The sequence below is a fragment of the Micropterus dolomieu genome, linkage group LG18 (assembly GCF_021292245.1).
Source record: "Micropterus dolomieu isolate WLL.071019.BEF.003 ecotype Adirondacks linkage group LG18, ASM2129224v1, whole genome shotgun sequence".
Classification (NCBI taxonomy): Eukaryota; Metazoa; Chordata; class Actinopteri; order Centrarchiformes; family Centrarchidae; genus Micropterus; species Micropterus dolomieu.
The window spans coordinates 18,832,054-18,846,725 of record NC_060167.1 but is presented as its reverse complement, the minus strand read 5'-3'; the positions used below and the strand labels follow the sequence as shown (position 1 = coordinate 18,846,725).

The 14,672-nt window shown below is 37.6% G+C and overlaps 1 protein-coding gene and 1 long non-coding RNA gene across 2 annotated transcripts; one reads left to right on the top strand and one right to left on the bottom strand.

The window, feature by feature from the left end:
- The first annotated feature begins 529 nt into the window (after positions 1 to 529).
- Positions 530 to 14,580, top strand: camkva (CaM kinase-like vesicle-associated a). The gene is made up of 11 exons (XM_046028788.1): positions 530 to 1,015; positions 8,793 to 8,931; positions 9,019 to 9,150; positions 11,133 to 11,207; positions 11,374 to 11,512; positions 11,629 to 11,749; positions 11,834 to 11,909; positions 12,026 to 12,162; positions 12,248 to 12,326; positions 12,448 to 12,535; positions 13,067 to 14,580. Exons 2-11 carry the CDS (start codon positions 8,837 to 8,839, stop codon positions 13,379 to 13,381), a joined length of 1,257 nt encoding a protein of 418 aa, XP_045884744.1. The 5' UTR covers positions 530 to 1,015; positions 8,793 to 8,836; the 3' UTR covers positions 13,382 to 14,580.
- Positions 3,643 to 4,614, bottom strand: LOC123956539. The gene is made up of 2 exons (XR_006821568.1): positions 4,488 to 4,614; positions 3,643 to 3,970 (listed from the first exon to the last, which is right to left on the bottom strand). It is a non-coding gene; the product is annotated as an uncharacterized LOC123956539 (long non-coding RNA).
- Positions 14,581 to 14,672: the final 92 nt, after the last annotated feature.

Below are 14,672 nucleotides of genomic sequence, written 5' to 3'. Positions count from 1 at the left end.
CTAAACATAGCATTGTTGTTGGCACTGACCCAGTGAATCGGATGTGTGATTTTGAGATCTCTCGGTTTACTGTAGCTTTGTCTCCATCGTACCCTGTGGGACTTTTTGCCTCTCCATGGGTTGGCGGTTCATATCTTGAAAAGGCCTTCATCAGCTGAGAGCAGAGCTGGATCTTACTGTGCAGAGAAATCAGCAGAGTAGTCTACCATCAGCTGCTTGCGTGGGTTGTGACGGCTATTGAACATTCTGGGATGGTGTGTCTTGTGTATCAAAGTATGTTGGTTGTCCCGCCAACATTTTGTTGCAAAGTCAGGCTGTGTTTGAGCAGTGTTTTCTACCTTCCCATCTCAAGTGGGTCTTGTGACAAGTTAATACAACTGTATCTGTTCATCTTTTCTGATTCAGCTTGTATTGTATGCAATCATTTGGTCTTGCATTACTGTAACAACACAAGGACATGTGAGTCCAGTGTTTTTTATTTTTTTGTGGAGACATGGGAGAATTGCTCTTGCTCTGGGGAGATGGTCTTGTTGAATGACTTCAATGGCACCAACTTCCGGAGGGACTTTGAGGAGAAAAATCTTTTGACCCTGCTGTTTCTTTTTGTTGCAGGATGGCTAACGTGCAGAAGCTAACGTCACCCCAGCTGAGCGGTGGGAACATCACCAGCGTCACTGTTAAAAAGTCCTAAAGATGATGATAGTATTACATTACATATTGCTGCAATGATGCACGCGCACATAGACACACACATACACCGTTAAACACCGTGCATCGCTCTAACGCGCGCACACACACCTCCCCTCCTTCCTGCATCACTGCCCGCTGTTACCATCACACATTCACGTAATACTCCCTGACTTGTTGGAAATGCTGGAGGATCATAAATCTCTCTGATAGCACACTGACTGTAAAAATTCTGTGGAAGGAAAAAAGTGAAGCCAGCACCACGAACATTCTCAACTATCATACAGAGGATTGGATTATTGATTATTACCAGTTTGCCTCATTGAAGGTAAGTGAAGGCAATTTGCATAATCTCTGTTTTACCATAACAAGACTGCAAACCTCTGCTGTTAAAAACGCGATAAGTGAAAAGATGCTGAGGAATGTTCTCCGTGTTTATTCATTACTGTCATCTTGACCTCCTCTACTAAAACTTTTGCCCCATAAAACATTTACTTTGAAATATCAAGCCGTGCTCACGTGATTTATGAAGCCTGCAGGATGCGATCTGTTCAACTGCAACAACAGTCTAACCTGGGTGATGCGCAAATACTGTTTATTTAAAGTGTCAGTGCTACTAAAACAGTGAGGTTGTCAGTAGTCTACATTTCCAGGTTATAGTAATCGATAAAACCTGCTGTTAAAGTGCACAGCTAATTCTACCCATTACAAACCGCTCAACAAGTTAATTAACAATGTGAGCTTTACAGTTGATAAAGAATTGCTCAGTTTTACATAAGGCATGCTCTTGATGCACACAGATTGCAGCACGCTTTGAGTTCACATTTCCAGTCTCACAGTCTCGCGGTGTCCCGGTGTCCTTGTCATAATTTGTCATCATTTCACACGCAAAAGTGCTTGTGATTGCAATACCCACTTAATATCCCGATGCTAAGCCACCACTTACACATAGGCTACACCCCAGAAGAGGGAAACTGCTCTGACAAGTCAGAGTGCCTTTCCGCCACTGAATAAACCATAAAAGAAAGACATACAGGTGTGTGTGTGTGTGTGTGTGTGTGTGTGTGTGTGCGCGCGCGCGCGCGCGTGTGTGTAAACCTTCAGAGGTCTTTGCAAGGGATTCAATGTTGTGTGGTTTTAATTTCAGCACTGGGTTAAATTCACTTGGATCAGTCCTAGGGTGTCAGATCAGTAGCATATTATGTAAATTGTGCAAAAAAGTTCAGTGTCAAGTTGTTGCAGAACTAATGGATGTTCACATGAAAAGGGATCTTGTGTTGGAGCACACTAAGAGCAGAAAACACCATGTGGGGATTTTATAGACACAGATGGTAGCCTACTATTGGAAATATTCATGGCTTATTTATGAATGGCTGACATTTAAAGATTAAACAAAATCTGAGGTTTAGAAAGGAAAATTGTTGAAAAACACATTGAGATAGCCCCCGTGATGCTGCTGCATGTACCACTGCTTTTCAGATTTTTAAGACATTTTTTTACAGGTGTCTGTTATCATTGAATGTAATGTATAATGTTAAGCTTATTTGAATAGAGCTACAGTCAAGCTTCACACTGAATTGAATGTGTTGCCTGGGTCATGGTGTTTGTCAATGGACATTCAGTGACAGTTAATTAAGTTGAAGACACTGTCAGATAGCTGGGGCACACACTCTTTTCAGACCAACAAATGTAAATACAAATTTATTTGTTATTATTAGTGTGGCTAATGTTCCGTAGGATTTTCTTTTGTAAACTCTGTTTGTATTCTGATCATTAAGTGGAGTTTCAGTGAAGTGGCCGCATCAGTAATGTCGATGAGTGTGCAGGGAACTATTCCGCACAGACAGTGCCATGGTGCATACTGTAGCACCTGGTGACCATGGCAACAAAACAACATCAGAAGAAACTGGACAGATGAGCCAGTGATGCCGGTAGAAAAGATAAATGGTGGACTCAAACCATTGCAGAGCCCAAGCACAAAAGAAGACTGATTCGTGCTCATCAAAATGTTCCTCCTCTCTCCGGACTTTGGGAAAAACAAACATATTTCTCTGCTTTTGTTCATGTGTGATGTAATGTCCATGAAAATTAAAAGTGTAAATGTGTTCTTTGTGTTCACAGCTACCGAGAGTGACATTTACACCATAAATGAGGCATTACAGGCTTTAAAATTTGGCTCATACATCATCACCACCATCTGCCCCCTGTCACCAAGCCTTTCCCTTTGAAGAGGCTCGCCTGCAGCCAAATCCACAGCTCTCTCTGGCCTGCTGCCACTGTCTGACATGACTTTGACATAATAATAATAATAATAATAATAATAATAATAATAATAATAATAACATAATCATTATTTAATCAAACAAAAGGCCCCAAACCACTTGTCAGTCGTCATTCAGTGATGGAACAACATTTTAATTGAGATGGACCGTGTGACCCTTTTACACTTCAATATGTTGAACATGAATTAAATTATTAACAAGTGGATTAAAAAATGGCAGTCGATTCATGTCACCCAGCTTCAAATTAAGACATTTTAAGATTTAGCACTTCTGTTAGGCCAATTGCTATTTTATTAAATGCCACAACACTAAAATGTATCATCTCTTCTGCAAAGTTGGAATATGAGCATCTGGCATATTTTATTTATTATTACTTTAGTTGTAATGTTCCCCTTTGGCCCATCAGTGTAATTCTTCCAACAGCTGGAACACTGTTTATCTGCACATTTTTACCTCAAATGATATCCTCATGATATCATTTAATGTAATTTCCACGGTTAGTTGTGCATGTGTAACAAGTTAAAGATGTAGGAGACCAATTACTGTTATTAACTGCCAGAATTCTCTCGCCAAGTGAATCATTTTTCCTAATGTTGTCAAAGTCAGGCCAACATGTGTAGGATATAATCCCTCCAACTTGTGTCAAAGCTGAAGCAACAGTGTCTGAAAGGTGTTAGAGTGAAACATGTTTTATTTTAAATTATAACATTTCCCCTCAGGCTGCAACACAGAGTGAAGATGCATCATCCATCCTTTGTTTTTATTCTTCAAAATTAGACCTGTGGTGGGTGTCTATGTCACCTGAGATATCACACTTTACAGGTGGATAGATAAAAGAATGCATGAATTATAGAGTGACATAATTTCTCAGAAGCGTAAATAGATTATTAATGCCCATAATCTTAATCTTCTCACATCTTACAAAACATCATAACATAATATCATATATTTTTGTGGTTGAGTCCAGTTGGTAATGTCATCCAGATGTGTGTAGTTTATTTCTAGGAGACAGGAAGAGCATGATGAGATGGCAGCTTTATGATCCCAGTATTTAAAACAATCACGTCAGTCAATTTCATTTCTTCAACCCAAAATTGCATGTTGTCTTTTTTGCATTTCTCTTGCTTTTCTCCCTGATTCACAGAAGTTGCCATTTTCCAGTGTGTATTATTGGTCCTGTCACTGATAGCCTGGGGGCAGTGATTCGTTTGCTCAAAGTAGATTCTGAAACACCTACAAACGTGTCCTGAAGAAAAACCTTGAGATGCCCTAGTCTCGATCTGTTTGAGACATGGTTGCCGTTGTTCTCATAATAACAAAGGATGGATGTTCTTCTTCACAATTTTCATTCAACCATACAGCAAGTCATAATGTAAAAAAAAAAATATTGAAACATTACTGTCACAGATGAAATCATTTAAGTTGCCAATTTTTGCTATACGGCTCTAGGTCTTATAGTGTGCATATTATGGCCGTTATTTCTGGAAAGCAAAATAATGTAAAATGGAGAGGTTTTACCTTTAACTACGCTGTTGGAACTTTAATTGGACACAATGCACCAGCTCTGCCTTTGTCATAATCCCCCAAGGGTGTCCACAGTTAAGTTTTCTCTTATTGCTGAGTTCTGCGACAATCTGTAAAAAAAAAAAAAAAAAGAAATAATAAAAAAAGAAGCATTTACATTCCCATTAATTAAGAACATTTCATTCAGATCTTTCAAAAGGCAAAGATAAAAGATTCCTGATTCAGCAGTTGTGAAGTGCCTTCTATCGTTTTCTTCTTCTGGCGAAGGAGAACAGCCTATTATCTCCAAGACTGGTTTGAAAGGAGGAAAAACACGTGCTCACAAAATTCTATCTTAGTAATCATACTTACTGTTTAGTGATTGGTGCACTGTGGTGCTGCGAGTCAATGCTTCTGGGAACAGGTGTAGGGATCTATGATTCATTGTGTGATCTAATGATTGCATTAAATGGTCTCACATCAGCCTCGCCCCTTAACTCTGCGTGGCGGGCGCGGTATTGTTTGTCTTTGTGAGGTGGCTGTTGGTGATGTGGTTATTTTGAGAGACAGAGGCCACCGAAGTGTACCAGAGAGGCCCATTCAGGATGCTAAGAGGCTTAGTTTCTAAATAATAGCTTGAATGGAAGATTTGGTTTGAGCAATTTCTCATTGACCACAAATCTGATGACGTCTGTGGATTGAATACACCACATAATGAAAGAGTTTAGGCATGACAAAAAGAAAAGAAGTTCATTTTGTACATCATATGTGCTTCTATTGGTTTGAATGAGCATCATGGCACAGGAGTGAGGCATATATTGTGAAAATAAATTATTCTGATACCCAGGCAACGCAGTTGTTTGAATCTAGGTGAGACCCAGAAAACACTAATGGTGAATCTGGATATTGTTCTTGCAGGATCCATGCAGAAGATAGGATTTAGCTGGAGCATATCACCCAAATGCTTATCAAACTCCAGACTAATGTTGTACTGACAGCCCTCCTCTTTAGGACAGACGGGCATGCTATTGTATGCCTCATGTTGATCAGGCAAACGGTCTACTGAAATGCATCACTGTTTGGGCTAGAGTGTCACAGTAAGAGATAGACTCTTTATTTGAGTAGTTTGCAACATTCTCCAACCCTCTTTACTCACCCCCAGGAACCTTGTTCTTTACATGTGTATGCTTCTGGATAAAATAAAGCCCTTAGTAAAACTCCTTGTCTGGGATGAAACAATAAAAATAATGGCTAAATAAAAGAGACTTCATCCCTTTTGGGTACTCGGAGTAGACCTCCAAATGCACTTTTACAACATTAGAGCAAGTCAGTACAGTTAATAAATCAGCATCATGAAAATACTACACGTTGTTGGGTCAGCTAGAACCAATTTGGATCATGGGATTTCAGCTTTAAGATCGACAAACATTAGAAATGTTATGGTCAGGCAAAATTGGAGCTTATACTAAAGCCGAATTTTTAAAAATCAATAGAATGTTGTATTAATAAAGTATTTTCCTGAGCATTTGTTTGATATTGACAGAGCACCACTTCCATAAATATTGTGGGAACTTTCCATATACAGCTAAAAGTACTTTGGTTGTCACTTCTAATAACTTTTTCTCTGGCAGTAACCAAAGAGCATTAACTGCAGTAAAGATCAGTCCATCAGTCCATCTTAGAAGCTTAGGTAATATCAGAGGCAGGTCATCTTTTTAATGCTGGCATGAGCACTTTTAAAAAACTGAAATAAAGATAGAAAAACAAAAGTATTTTGACTGGCAGATTTAACGACTTCCCATGTAAAGAACAAGTCATACAATCTTTCTGTGGAAGAAATAATACAAAATAACAAAAGGAACTTGCAGCACTGGAGCATAGCTACTTTAAAACCCTCTAAATGTATAGGACTGTATTCAAATGAATCAAAAACTTAATGGATTATCTTTTTTCACCCTGCAGCGCAGCATATGGATCAAATCAGATAAGCTATCAGTATGAACAAAGAAGCTTTAATGAGGAGCATCAGCGGAGAAAGACTTTTTTAAATTATAACAACCAAGCAATTTACATAAGGTTACACTTTTTATATCAGCTCCACAGCAGAGATCTGCAAAGAACAGAGTACTGAGTCCCCTTGTGGACAGTAGCACAATACACAGCTTACTCTCTTCAATTAAAGGACTCTCTTGATTCACAAACACAAGAGCTTCTGCATGAGACATTCTGCTTGTAATACAGTAATAAATCACATTCGTAAACCATCCCCTTAACTCTCCAAATTTCTTTTTATATTTATTAGACCACTCTTTGTTGTACTACAGATATTACAGGATGCTAAAGCTGGGAGAAATCTCTGCCTCTGATAGGGTCTTGACTGAGGCTCCAGACAGAACCTCAGTCAGAATCTCTCTACTCCCACTCTTCTGTTCTGGCTGCCATTTCTACTGAAATGCCTGCCAAAAAAACTGGGTCTGTTTTCCACAAGCATCCTATTTCACCAGTAATATTTAGCTGCTAGTGGTGGACCGGCATAGTATTCTGCTGTGCAACTGCAATGATTCAAGTCACCCTAATTAAAAGTATGTAATTTCCCTTCTGCAGTAACAAAGGTACCAGTGGGAAGAACTTTTTCTATTAGTTCATTTTATACTAAAAACACAGAAAGTTACTAATGAAATAGACATTGAATTGAAAACACTAAATGCACCACCAAGATATATATATATATATATATATATATATATATATATATATATATATATATATATATATATATATATATATATATATATGTACATATACAAATATATATATATATATATATATATATATATGTACATATACAAATAGGTTGTGAAATTGGCATAGATATGTGTAAAAGTAAGGACTTTGTGTGGGTGAAATTCATTTATTGGGCTTTTAGTTGTCTAGTTAAAGTATGTAGATTGCAATCATTTATCCTGCAGAGTGACCACTGACTTTGACTAAGAGTTCATTTTTTGTTTTTTTTTTAAAGCTACTCCATTAAGTACTGTAAGATGATATGAAAATACATACTGGGAGAAATTTGTCTACCATCAGGATCTATCTATTAACATATCTCAGTGTGTGAGGCCATTGTGTACAGTACTGCAAATAAATGAGCAGTTCTGGATTTGTATTTGATTTTTGCATCAATGTGATGATGTACCTTATTTAAGGCATTTAATTCACTGGTTTAGCCAAAAACAGACATTCCTGTCTGATATATTATCCATAAAGTTCTCAAGAGATTAAGAGATTAGGTAAACTATATCTAAACTTAACGATATCAGAAATGTCATCCACTGTGATATAATGTTTTATCCATCCTCACACCTACCATTAAGGCAGGTGACTCCAAATTGTAGCATTTGTTTTACTTGTTTCAGCAAAACTATCTAGCGTGTTTGTTCTGTTCATTATCACAGCAAATATGTTATCATGCATATATACAGTATATTGTATCTCATATTGTGATGCTGATTCAGTGTTCAAACATTTCCCTCCCAGATCTACTTAATTGATGTAAAGCTCTTGCTAACCATTGATTGTGAAGATGTACCTCAGTGAATATGAATACTGTGAATAAGTGCAGTGTGCATGTCATTATAACTGTGGGCAATGTCATCTTTCAACAGCTAGCAGAAATTAAAGAACAAAACTTTTCAACACTTATTCCTCCAGAGCTTGCAAGTTAACAGCTTTCTCAGCTTACAAGAGTCTTTCAAATGAGAGAGAACAAAAGTTACTGCCATAGTGCAGGGTCAAGTCCATCTGACTATTCTTCGGTGTAGAAAGCAGACACATGAATAATGCTCATGCTGCTGCTGCAGTACAGAGCTGACTCACTGCAGAGTGGAAAGAAACAAGCCTGGCAGTCTGACAGAGCTCACAGAAGATGCTATTGGAAAATAAAAATTTTATTTTGCTTTGCTCATGTGGTAATTTGAAATAATTTGCTCCCACTAGCTCATTTACACTTACCTATTATCAGATGACCCAGAAGGTTTCGGAGAAAGAAATAATGATGCGACCAAATAGCTCCCTGTAAATGTGTGCATTGATTTACTGCATTAATTTGTGTTAAGTGTCAACGCCGAGCAGCATTGTCTTCCATTTCCATTACGGTCATTAAATTAAAATGTTTTTTCAACAAATACGACTACAGCTCCAGATGTAGGCTTTTCTGATTCAGGTGCTCACGCTTCAAATCCACTTTGTACTGTGGAGATGCATGTCTGACGAAATGTTGCTGTACTATACAGGTAAATCTAACATGTTGCACATTGCTGGCAGGTTGTGTTGTGGAAGGATAGTCCCTGGCTAGGGCACGAGCTGCCATGCCATTTGGTTGTCTGACACTCGGGGAAAAGAAGGATTACAACAATCCCTCAGAGGTGACCGACAAATATGACCTCGGACAAATTGTTAAATCGTGAGTACATCTTTGCTTCGTTGATAAATGCATAAAGACGTTTTGGGAATTTGCTCAAAATACATCTCCTTTTGTCTTTTTTAACAGAGAGGAGTTTTGTGAGATATTCCGGGCGAAGGATAGGAACACCTTGAAAATGTACACCTGTAAAAAGTTTCACAAAAAGGATGGAAGGAAAGTGAGGAAAGCTGCCAAGAATGAGATAATGATCTTAAAGATGTAAGTGAAGTTTTACACTCCTTATTATAAAGCTTACATGTCTGTCTGAAGCAGGTCCTGGCATTGAGACAAAGTGTAATCACAAATGATCAGCAAAATTCTTTCTTCAGGTCGAACCAAAGACATAGTAAAGTGTCAAAAAAACAACGTCCTGAAGTTTTGCCTTTGTGCACTCTAAGAGTAATACACAATGGCAGTACACTACTGTTCTTACACTCCCATGCAGGTTTTACTGTACAAATTTCACACTCCCTAAAGTCTGGTGATGGACTTTTCTTACTATCAACAAATCCGATGAAAAGACCAAAACCAACAATGAACACACCTTTCTAACAACTATTGATTATCCTTTAACACTTTATTTTGAGGTGCCATAGTAGGACAATATTTGGTATTTTGTTATAGTAATTGTTGCTGCAATGTAGTCACACTTGCACCATGAACAATACACAATAAATGCCAACAGAACAAGTGATGATAATTTATAATTATAATAATTACATACTATTATTGTGATTTGTTATTACTGATTAATTCAAGTTTGGGTCCAATCAACTGGTGTTTTAAAATAATAATATGATTGTATTCTTGAAATTATCAGTAAATCACTTTCCATGAGCTCTGAACCTAGCTTTAAAGACAGCCATCATTAAACCGCTGTCTAAATAACATCTGACATTTTGAACAATTATAGACCAAATTTCCAATCTTCCTTCTATGTCGAAATTACTTGAGGGGGCGGTCGCTGCTCAACTTGCTGCCCACATATCCAACAACAATCTCTTTGATACATTTCAATCTGGCTTTCGGTCCTGTCGCTCCACTAAAACTGCCTTGACCAGAGTAGTCATTGACATAATAATTGCTGCTGATTCTGACTTAAGTTCAGCTTTTGACACCATGGACCACAGCATACTTCTAAGCCACCTGGAGAAGCATATTGGTATCCAACGGATGGTGCTTTCATGGTTTCACTCAACGAGGAAGTTAAAACAATACAATCTCTGAATCTTCTGCAGTAAAGTTGGGTGTCCCCAGGGATAGGTCCTTGGCTTCTATTTACACGCTTCCCCTTGGTAACATCATCTTCAAGTATGGTATTAATTTTATTGGTATGCTGATGATACACAGCTATATGTACCTGTAAAGCCAAGTTGCCTTTCCAACTCCTAAATTTTGAATTTTAAAAATGGATCTATATGAAGTTTTTTCTGTTAAATGCTGATTGTTGGACCAGCCAAACAACTGTACGCGGATTTCCTGGTTAACACTGACTGCTCTATCATTTCGGAAAACTCAACTTTCAAAAACCTTGGAGTGATTTTTGATTGTCATCTGATATTCCAGTCTCAAATCAAGGCTATTAGAGAGACAGCATTTTTTCACCTGAGTAACGCTGGCAAAATCCAACTGCTTCTATCACTGTGTGATGCTGAAGTTGTTATCCAAATGTCTGTACCTTCCAGACTGGATTATTGTAATGTCCTTTTCTCTGATCTTCATGACTGCACTACTAGAAGTCTTCCACTGCAGCTAGAATCTTGATAAAGATTTGAAAATTATACCACATAACACCCATTCTGGCTTCACTTCACTGGTTACCAGTGCAAGGCCTTGCACCACCTTAGCTATCTGACCTAGTCGCCCTCTTCATTTTCTCAAAGCTGGTCTCCTGGTCATTCATTTATTAAACAGAAAAAATCAATTGGCTTCAGAGCATTTGCCTACCGTGCTCCTTACATGTCCTGTCCATTACATGTCAAAGAAACATGTTAAATTTAAATATTTAATTCACTTCACTACGGCCTCTGTCAAGTCCAGTTAATGTGTTTGTTTCCTTTTAAATTGTATTGTAACACTGGTTTTCAAAGCTTGTTTTTATCCATTTTACCTCAGCTGTCCTGAACGTTTGGCATGAGACTGTATAGCTTGTTAGTTTATACTACTCATTGACTGTTTTTATTGCTTCCCCCCCCCCAAAGGGTAAAACATCATAACATCCTCCAGCTGGTTGACGCTTTTGAAACTAAGAAAGAGTACTTCCTATTTCTGGAGCTGTGAGTATTATTAGAGGCACTTGAGAGGAATGTTGGCTCAGGCTGGTGTGCACTGTACTTCCTCAACTCGTCTAAATCTGGTGTTTTATTCAACATGTGAAAATTGTTCTGCATTCCTGTCATTGAAATGTGACATGCATTTAATTTGGATGTCCCATCTCTTCAGCGCTACCGGCAGAGAGGTGTTTGACTGGATCTTAGATCAAGGATACTACTCTGAGAGGGACACCAGCAATGTTATGAGACAGGTGTTGGAAGCGATAGCTTACCTGCACTCTCTGAAAATTGTCCACCGAAATCTTAAGGTATATTGCAGTGCTGACACCTAGTGAATAATAGTAGCATTTCACCACAGGCCAAATAAGATGTGTATGATAAATGTTATCCAGCCTGATAAACCTTTATTTGTCTACTCATACAGCTGGAGAACTTGGTGTACTTTAATCGTTTGAAGCACTCCAAAATTGTTATCAGCGACTTCCAGTTGGCAAAACTGGAAAATGGATTCATTAAGGACCCATGTGGGACTCCAGAATATCTTGGTAAGTGACTGTAGAAAAATAAAAAAGTTTTAACCAAGTCAATTACCTATCATCAGAATGTTTAAAGCTTACGTTTGCTTTCAGCTCCTGAGGTGGTCGGGAGGCAGAGATACGGAAGACCTGTGGACTGTTGGGCCATAGGTGTCATTATGTATATACTGTAAGTGCCCAGTAACATGCTCACAAATATACTACAGTAATGTTCTGAAGTATATTTAAGTGACTTTATAAAAAAGTTTGTTGTCCTATAATGTTTTTACTCTGCCAACTCAATAGTTTGTCTGGAAACCCTCCTTTCTATGATGACGCTGACGAAGATGACTCTGACAATCGTGATAAGAACCTTTTCTTAAAGATTTTGTCAGGGGACTACGAATTTGATTCACCATATTGGGATGACATTTCAGATTCTGGTAAGAGATAATCCGTTTATTAAAATGCACGTCATCATTTGGGGAAGCAATTTCACTGTTGTTATTATATTTATTTGTTTTTAAGCCAAAAACTTAGTGGCATCTTTGATGGAAGTGGACCAAGATCAGCGATTGACTGCACAGGAAGCCATTGCTCATGAATGGTAAAAAAAAAAAATAAAATTAAAGTTAATGTTCACACCAACAAAACTGCAGTTGTGAATTTTGTTATACCACAAATATGGTAACATGCCAAAAAATGTTTCCTCTTGTTGCTTTTTTCAGGATTTCTGGAAATGCTGCCTCAGACAAGAACATCAAGGATGGTGTTTGTGCACAAATAGAAAAGAACTTTGCCAAAGCCAAGTGGAAGGTACTTTTCATATATCTCATACATCAATATATTTTTGCACATCCTCATATTGTAAGTTTTAGACAAATGGTTATGTTCGTAATCATGACTCTACTAGGAGGACTTTAATGCAGTGTGTATTTGAAATATTTTGGAATTGCTATACTCAAACTTCAAACTCAAACTTCTTTGACTACTTCAAAATTAATTTTTTTCATAATATTACCACCATTTTAAACTGAATAAACATTCATAGACAGTACAAAAAATATTTGCAGCTTACCTTTTATTTTCATAATCATCTTCTCATGTCTAAATTGTCAAAACATGTTCATGTATCCCTACAATTGCGCCAGTTTGATTTAACTGATCTTTAAAACTATTTCCAAAGTTTATTTTAGTTGTTTGTGTGCTATTGGAGATTTTTCCTTGCTGAAGCCTGTTATTTTTCTTATCAAAAAAGACAGTGTGCATTCCAGAGGGTGAGACTGGATGTTCAGCATAAAAAATAACACTTAATTTAAACTCACTGTCTCTTTTCATTACTCACAGAAAGCTGTTAGAGTGACCACGCTCATGAAGAGACTTCGAGCGTCTGATCAGGCTGATTCTGGGGCCTCCACTCTTGCTGCAGGGGCTGCAGCTGACCCCAACACACCCAGCGACGGTCCTGCTCCTCCAGCTGGCAGCGGCGACAGCGTTGCTGCCAGCATAAAGGCTGCTCTTAGCGACAAGGCTCCTGATACACAGACTGCCACCATGTCTGCACTCTCTCTGCCCTGTGCAACCAGACAGGAAGTGCCGCAGCCACAGGCACGGTGCAATGGCGATGTTCCCCAAATGTTGCCACAAAGAAAGGGAGACTAGGCATTAAACAAACACAAAAAAAGAGGACCCTTGCCAACCAACAAGCACATGTGCAGTAGAGCCAATCAATTTGGCATGATGATACCATGTATATGCTGTTCGACTATTCCCCGGTTTGCAGAATTATTTCACAACACCACGCGTTTCATCATTTTTGCCATCTGTACTGATTGGTCTATTGAATAGTGTTCTCAACTCTCCCTCGTTATTTTGTGTACACGTCCCTTTAAAGCTAGTTGCAAAGTAGCTCTTCTGTTGTTTCCTTTTCCTTAAAAACTGTAAAAAGTCATAGTGTTATTTAGTGAAATCAATCTTCGATCTTTATTCATTAGCTCATTGTGTAGAGGTGTATTTGTCTGTTTTAACAAATTGCTAGTTTTCAGCTTCAGAACGTACAATCCTGAGTTCATGTCTTGTGACTTAAAATTTTGAGTTGAAAGATTTGGTAAATTGATCATATAAAAATTTCAAAATATGTAAATTTATTAGAATAATTTCCTGCATGCACGTTTGAGTAAACTCTCCAGAAACCATGCTTCTAATTAGAATATATTCACAGTTACAAATATTCCCAACATAGCTTAAAACTTCAAGATTAAACATTTCAAAAAGATATTACACCAACTGTATGACATACTGATGACTGTCAGTTTATTAGGTAAAAATCAGATACATAACATCACTTAGTGCACACAAATTAGATATCTGCAGGTTTATCTTCAGTTCAGTACAACATCAGTCAACTTACAATTTTACAGCAGAAAGAAAGCATATTTTTTAAGTTTAAGTGCCTTAATATTTGTTGCAGTAAAGTACTGAAATGTTTCAAAAGAAACAACTTGATTATTATTGCTTACTGATTTCCTTGAAATGGTTTAGCTGTTTGCTTTTATGTTTAGTTATCACTGCTGTATTGATACTTGTGTTTGTTTTCTTTCGAACTTAAATTAAAAGACAGAAAACTCAATGTAGAGCACTGTATGTGAAGTGATGTTTTAGCTGTAGTGTCGTCACTTGTAATTAGTGAATTTCTAGTCTATAACTGAGTCCATATACTGTACCACTATGTACATTTGCATTGTATACATGTGTATTTTTTTATTTATGTGTGTATTTGGCAACATTTAGCTGAGCTAATAGGTTGCTACAACGCTTGTGGATGAATAAAATGAGCAATACTAATATTGCTGAAACTGTGACATTTCTGTTCCTCACTGACAATATTAATATTTGACAAGACAAGCTTCCACCAATCATCATTTCACTTCCACACATTTTTTATTGCAAAAAA

Excerpts from the sequence above, each read along its gene's own strand:
- camkva (XM_046028788.1), top strand. The coding sequence starts at position 8,837 with ATGCCATTTGGTTGTCTGACACTCGGGGAAAAGAAGGATTACAACAAT. Across the intron at positions 11,513-11,628 it reads TTGTCCACCGAAATCTTAAG|CTGGAGAACTTGGTGTACTT; the intron begins GTATATTGCAGT and ends CTACTCATACAG. Across the intron at positions 12,536-13,066 it reads TTGCCAAAGCCAAGTGGAAG|AAAGCTGTTAGAGTGACCAC; the intron begins GTACTTTTCATA and ends CATTACTCACAG.